The 7,027-nt window shown below is 51.4% G+C and overlaps 1 protein-coding gene across 1 annotated transcript in view; it reads left to right on the forward strand.

Moving 5' to 3' along the window:
- Nucleotides 1-6,722, forward strand: part of C1H11orf24 (chromosome 1 C11orf24 homolog) — an 8,419-nt gene extending 1,697 nt beyond the window's left edge. The window contains exons 2-4 of the mRNA XM_029542086.1: nt 3,233-3,430; nt 4,418-4,591; nt 5,278-6,722. Of these exons, the coding sequence (XP_029397946.1) occupies nt 4,516-4,591; nt 5,278-6,410 (1,209 nt within the window). The 5' untranslated portion in view covers nt 3,233-3,430; nt 4,418-4,515 and the 3' untranslated portion in view covers nt 6,411-6,722. The remainder of the gene's footprint in view (nt 1-3,232; nt 3,431-4,417; nt 4,592-5,277) is intronic.
- Nucleotides 6,723-7,027: the final 305 nt, after the last annotated feature.

Consider the following 7,027-nt stretch of genomic DNA (forward strand, 5'->3'; position numbering starts at 1 on the left):
TCTCATTACAGATGGTTGTGAGCCACCATGTGGTTGCTGGGATTTGAACTCAGGACCTTTGGAAGAGCAGTCAGTGCTCTTAACCACTGAGCCATCTTTCCAGCCCTTGGGTGTTTTTATGTACATATATGTCTGTGCACCATATGTGTTCAGTGCCCTTCCCGGTCAGAAGTTGTTGGGTCCTCGGGGAGTGGCGTTAACAGACTGTTATTAGTGCAAGCCTGTAACCTCAGCATTGGGAACTCTGAACAGTCAGTCTAGTCAACGTGGCAAGCTCCAGTGGGTTCATCAAGAGATCCTGTCTCAAAATATGTAATATATAATATGAATGTAATGTATGATAGGTGGCTCGAGAGATGGCTCGGGTTTTTTTTTTGTTGTTGTTGTTTTGTTTTTTGTTTTTCGAGACAGGGTTTCTCTGTATAGCTCTGACTGTCCTGGAACTCACTTTGTAGACCAGGCTGGCTTCGAACTCAGAAATCCGCCTGCCTCTGCCTCCCAAGTGCTGGGATTAAAGGCGTGCGCCACCACGCCCAGCTAGAGATGGCTTGGGTTAAAGGCACTTTTACAAAATATTTTTATATGTATGGGTGTTTTGCCACCATGTATTGTACAACATGTGCATGAAATGCCTACAGAGGCCAGAAGGTGGCGCTGGATCCCCTGGAGTTATAGGTAGTACTGTCGTGTAAGTACTGGGGATCTAAGCCTGGTCTATGGAAGAACATCCACTCTTAACTGCAGAGCCTTCTTTCCGGCAAGGTCTCAGACTACTCATAGTGACACATTCCTTTAATCTCAGCACTTGGGAGGCAAAGGCAAGCAGATCTTGTGAGTTCAAGGCCAGCCTGGTTCACATAGCTTGTAATAAGCCAACCAGGGTTACACAGTAAGACCCAGTCACAAAAAAGCAGACAAAAATAGATGATCTCTCACTGTGACTCCCTGACTTGGAACTCATTATGCAGACGAGGACCCAGACCTTTTGACCATCCTTGTTCCTCTGCTTCTAAAGCACTGGGATTCCATGTACACACTATCATGTCTGGGTCCTTACAAAGAACAGAGCTAGGGCTAGTCTGCAGAGTGATTACTGAGGACATGGAATACACATTGGCCTAGCAAAAATGTGGGTTTAGGGAATCCCCCTGAAACTGTTTTTTTTTTTCACTAGGTCCAAAGGAATAGCATATTCAAGCATTTACTGGGAACCCCTGGTGGTGGGTTAACAATTGACTAACTTTACACCTGGCTTCCTTCGTAAGCGGCCTGGTCCTCGCCATCTTTTGATATATATAATCCTTTGTTTTGTACCACTGTAACTCTGAGGATGTGTCCTGCCTAGTTTTTCTTGTTTTTTCTCCTGTATAAAAGTTTGATGCTCGATTTAGAAAAATACACTCAGATTCTACACGCTCTCTCGTGTAGGCTCTATTTGTCAAGTTCCCATCCGACTCCTTAGCCCATCTGCCACCAGAGACCCGTTCCACGCAGACAGGAGACCCAAAAAGGAGGTAGTCTGAGGCAGTTCTGAGCCCCAATGTGGTTGCTTCAGGTCCTCTGGAAGAGCAGTCAGTTCTCTTAACCACTGAGCCATCTCACCATCCCCATGTGTTGTCTTTTAATTGCCCCATGAGGGCCAGCAAGCTTCGCCGCCTGAGTTTGATCTCGGCAGTGCAGATGGTGGAAGGAGAGAACAGATCCCTGCAGGTTGTGCTTGGACATCCACACATGCACTGTGGTAAATATGCACCCGTGTACACACATATAGTTAGTTCTTTTCATTAAAACCACAACTCCTGCCAAGCAAGTAGTGTATGCCTTTAATCCCAGCACTCAGGAGGCAGAGAGGCATTTCTCTGAGTTCTAGTCCAGCCTCATCGGCAGAGTGAGTTCCAGGACAGCTAGGGTTACACAATATAAATATCTGTTTTCTGATGATCTTAGGTGACCCCTCTGAATGGGTTGGTGGACTCCCAAAGGGGTCATGATGCACAGGATGAGAACTGCTGATGTAAGAGGACTAGGAAGATGGGTCAGGGGTTACAACCCCTGGCTGCTCTTGCATTGTTCCATGCCAAACACTCCTGTCAGGTGCTCATAAATGCCTGTGACTCCAGCCCTGGGGCATCCGATGCCCTCCTTCAGCCTCTGCAGACGCATACACATGTGCACACACACTCATAATCACATAAACAAGAAAATAAATGTTAAAACCATCTCCATGTAAACTTGTGAGCAGCTGCTCTGTGCCACAGCCTCCCAGCTGACAGTGATGAAATAGCTGTCTTCTTTCATTTGGTGCCTTCATAAATGTCTCCCCAAAGGGATCCTTGCTATAAAATGAAATTTAAAAAAAAGATAATCCAAACCCATTCCTCAAGGTAGTTATTGTTGACATTCACATAGTGGTGCACGCTGTGTCTGTAAATACACGTTTACACCCTCGGTTTCTGCAGTGTGAAGTAGTTTGTGCAGAATGGGACAGTATTTACAGCACCTTTCCAGAGTTGCGCTGCTGTGAACGTAATCTGTAGATCTCCAGGGTGGGTGACGGTGGGGTGGGGTGGTCCTCACATGCAGCTGTACTTACTGGGAGCTGTGTGTGGACGCCAGAAGTTGACACTGATCTTGTCTCCCATGTGTTGTAGGCAGGGTCAACCTGACTCCAAACCCTTGCATCCATCCGTCTCTGCTCCCTGCAAACCCAGGGTTGCAGGTGCGGGCCACCATGTCCCATTACAGGAATGCTAGGGGCCTGAACTCATGCAAGGGTCCTGGTGCCTGTGCAGTAAGCACCTCAACTGCTAAGCCACCTCCCAGATGAGGCCTCATGTGTCCCATGCTGATCTGTGACCCAGCCTGGAGCCAAGGCTGGCTGTGAACTCTTGCTCTCCCTGATGACACCCCCTAACTACTAGAACTACAGGCCTGTTACTCCATGACCTCCAGGTTTGGACTTGGAAAAAATGTTCTTGAGACAGGCAGCGGTGGTAAAGGTATAGCTTTAATCCCCGCACTTGGGAGGGAGTCAGAGGCAGGTTGAAAAACCCTGACTCAAACAAAAGCTGTTGTGTCCAAATTGCTACATGGTAAGTGGTGACTTGGACAGCTCTGATGGCTGTCCTTTCCCAGCCCTGGGCTCTCGAGTGCTCCTCCTTCTGGGGTGGCCTCACTGGACACTTAGTTGTCCCTTGTTCTTCCTAAGCAGTATTGCCTCTCTCAACCATAGGTGTTTCTGACACCACAGCGGAGCATCTGCCTCTGTCCTACACGTGCCTTGGCGAATGCCATGGCCTGGGAGTGCCCTGCCCAGCCGCTCTCACCTGCAAAGCCAGACTTCATATTGCAAGGACAGGATGCCAAGGCCCCAGCTGCCCAAAGAGGACGTCAGCCTGGCCTCCCAGTCTGCACTGAGCAGCTATCGCTGGTGAGTACTCCCGGGCCCTGCCTGGTTTGGGAGACCAGACTGGGAACCTAGAAAGGGGCGTGAGGTACTGGGTTTGTAGCATCAAGAGAAGTACACGGAGTCAGCGGCTCCCTGGCTGAGTCAGCCACCATGAGGTAAGTGGCAGCACTGGAGCCACAGCTGGTAAACTATAGTGTGTGGGGTTGTGTTGCCTGGAGTGCCTACTGTGTGAATACAGATGCTGACGCTGCCATCCAAGGCTGTGTGTTCACTGCTGTGGCAGGCAGGACTATGTTAGTACTTGAGAGAGAGCCTGCATGTTCTCCTGTCTGAAATATTTGCTCCCTGGCCCTTTATAGAAAAGGTTTGTCCACCCTTGTCCCGGATTTGTAGTGTGGGCACAAGGACTGGAGTGTGTTCAGGGAGCTGAGGCCCTCAGTGCTAGAACTGCCTGTCACATCTTTTCTCTTTGAACTCCCCAGCAGACTTCCAATCTAGGGATAAGGCACAGGGAACTCCCTGAACCTGCTGAAGACGCTGGTAGCATCTTTAGGGCATCAGCAGATGGGAGGGATTCAAGAGCCATCGAAGTGTCTTCACAGCCCAGCTGCCTTACCCCAGCTTGTAGCAGGAAGCCTTCAGTTGAGCTCTTCCCCTGTCAGGATGTCACTTTCTCTCCTCACTACCCATCCTTGCTCTTTTCCTTTCAAAGAACAAACAAACATTTTGTACCCTAGACTATAAAACTCACCCAGTACAGGCCTGAGAAGTTGTTGTCCTGTTCCGGGAAGAGCATGGGACAGTGCTTGTGCAGTGAGGAGCAAGACACCATCAGGCCGGCTTTACCCTCATGGCTGCTTGAGTTGTGTTCTTTCTGGTCTCTGGCCCCTGGTCCTGGTCTAAGCACTGGGCCGAAGTTTACACTGCAGACCCTGCAGAGCCCTGGGCCTCTGGGGAGTCTGCTGCCCAGCAACAACACCTCTGACCAACCCGCCTTCTTCATCCCAGATCCCTGGGCCAAGCAGAAGACAATTGCTGACAGCCTGAAGGCTGTCTGGCCGAGACGCTCAGAGACCAGCAGCCCTGCTTCGGGCTCACCCAGCACGATGTGGCCAGCCCTGGTGCTGGTGTGGATTTCCTCTGTGCTCTTACCCAGGAGCCACACGCTGCCTGCTGAGCCACGTGAGTGAGAAAGCTGTCTGGTCACCAGGGAAGCCCTCAGGGAGCTATCTACAAACTCCTGCCTTCCCAGCGCAGGACTGGGATGGGTTGTCAGTCAGAACTGGGGTTAGAGGGTGCACAGTGTAACCAGGCAGTAGAGACCTGCAGAGTGGCCTCGTCTTCTAGGGATCTGGTGCTCATCCGAGCTCGTGTGCTGGCTCGTCAGTATTGAGTATGCTCCTGCCCTGCCAGGCCCTGCTCATCTCCAAGAGGCCTTCAGCCAACCTATCCCTGAGCTGAGGCTGCTTAGAGTGGGGGTGTCTGTACAGCCTCTCCTCCTCTGTAAGCCTCAGGGGTGGGTAGAGAGGCTGAGCTTTGCTTTGTTTTGTTGACTAATCACATAATGTGAGCCTTCCGAATCCTATTCTCTGAGAATTGAATCCAGTTACAAAGTTCTGAAGCTTCCACAGGCTGGAGCCTCAGAACGGGCAAAGGGTGCCCTGGGCAGCTGTGGTTAGCTGTGTGGGGAGGTGGGGGGAGAAGAGGAAGCACTGGGCTCCTGTGTCACCTCCATCAGCACCCAGGCCTCTGGTTGGATGGAGAATATGGTGCTGTACAGCTAGCACAGGGGCCAGCAGCTAAGGTGGCAGCAGGTGACTCCCGCATGTGGTTGAAAGTGTTCTATCTCTTCTTTTCCTCTGACATAGTCACTTCCAGGTGGCCTAAAGCAGTAAATCAGAGTATGCTGAGGGACACAATTCCAAGGGCTGATAATACATCTATGGTGAGAACAGCCACAGTGACACCCGCTCCCGTCACATTGACAACAGAGACCTGGGCAGCCACCCCGAACTCTACCAGAGTGACAGCAGAGATGACAACACACAGAACAAACACAAGCACTCCAACAACCAGAGAGGGGACAACAGACAGGGTGACCTCCAGAACTCTGACTGCACCTACATCCTCAGGCCCCTCGTCTGCAGGGCAGACTCTACCCACCACCCTTTCTGGGCTCCCCTCCCTCAGCACACCACGTGCAGAAGTGCCAAGAACAAATGCCAGCGTGTCACCACGAACAGCCATAACTGCAACTGTGGCCCTCCACACCTTGACTGTTGCTGCAGACACCATAAATACAAGTGATCCTCACACAAGGACTCCGAGTCCTGCCAAAAGCACACCCAACATATCCAGCAGGAACCCCATACCCACCTCAGGTGCCCAGATGCAAGGTACCACCACCCAGCTGACCACAGAGCAGCCAGTGCATAGCACAGCAGGTAGATCAACACCTAGTCCCTCAGACGTCACCCTGGAGCTCACCACCACCCAGTCTGTGGCTTCTGTGTCCTCTGTCGTAGTGACCACCACCCAGGTACAAACCAAGGAGCCATCTGCCAGCACAGGTCCAGTGCTTGCTACCAGCCTGAGCCCTGAAGTAGACACTACATCCCCCACCACCCAGCCAAGCCCTCCATTACCTACCCAGGGCACAGTTGGGCCAGGCACACTCCTGACAACAGAGCAGGTGGGGACCAAAACCACAGCTGGTACTGCCTCTGCTGGACCAACATCCAGGAGCTCAGGGGACATTAAGGTATCAACCACAGACTCGTGCCAGCTTAGCACCCAAGGCCAGTACCTAGTCACCATCGATGCCCTGACCCCATCCTTGGTGAACAAAATGTTACTTCTGGTGGCGCTCCTTGTTGGGGTGACCCTCTTCATCGCAGTCCTGGTGATGTTTGCCCTGCAAGCCTATGAGAGCTACAAGAAGAAGGACTACACGCAGGTGGACTACTTGATCAACGGCATGTATGCCGACTCGGAAATGTGAGGGCTTCTCGGGAGGCCAGCCTCTTCCATGGCCTTCTATTTTGCCTCAGACCAAACTAAGTGCTTCCAGATCCTTTTGGTGCAATTTCAGAGCTGTGCCAGATGCTAGACACATTTAATAGCTGTCAGATCAGCTCCATGATCATGAGAGAGCTGCCTTTTCATATTTATTTTTCTAACCGATCACATATGCAGGAGTGGCTATGGTCGAGAAGGCCTGGCACACTTGGCCCTCAGAGTGTGAAACCTTGACCAGAATTAAAAGCAAAGATGTCTCTCCCGTCCAGCTTGTGTGGGTCTGTGTGTCCGCCCTTAGTCATTCCTGGTGCAGCCTTTAAGATGTCAGTCTGGTGGGGCTTGCTTTTGTAAATATGTAGTATGACCCGAGTTCCTGGCGGGTTGCTGTGTTACAGCCACTAGCTTAGGCTCCTTCCAATGCCCGGTTCTCAGTGGAGGCTCCAACCAAGTCCTGAGCCGTTCTTTGGTGCAGGCCATTGACGGCCTGGCCTCTGCTGGCTCAGCTTCCTAGAGTACACTTTGAGAGCCAAATCCAACACGGTCCATGAAACTGCTGGGTCTCCACACGTCAGAGGCAGTATTGCTGTGTATATGCCATAG

The sequence above is a fragment of the Mus pahari genome, chromosome 1, assembly GCF_900095145.1.
Source record: "Mus pahari chromosome 1, PAHARI_EIJ_v1.1, whole genome shotgun sequence".
NCBI classification, from domain to species: Eukaryota; Metazoa; Chordata; class Mammalia; order Rodentia; family Muridae; genus Mus; species Mus pahari.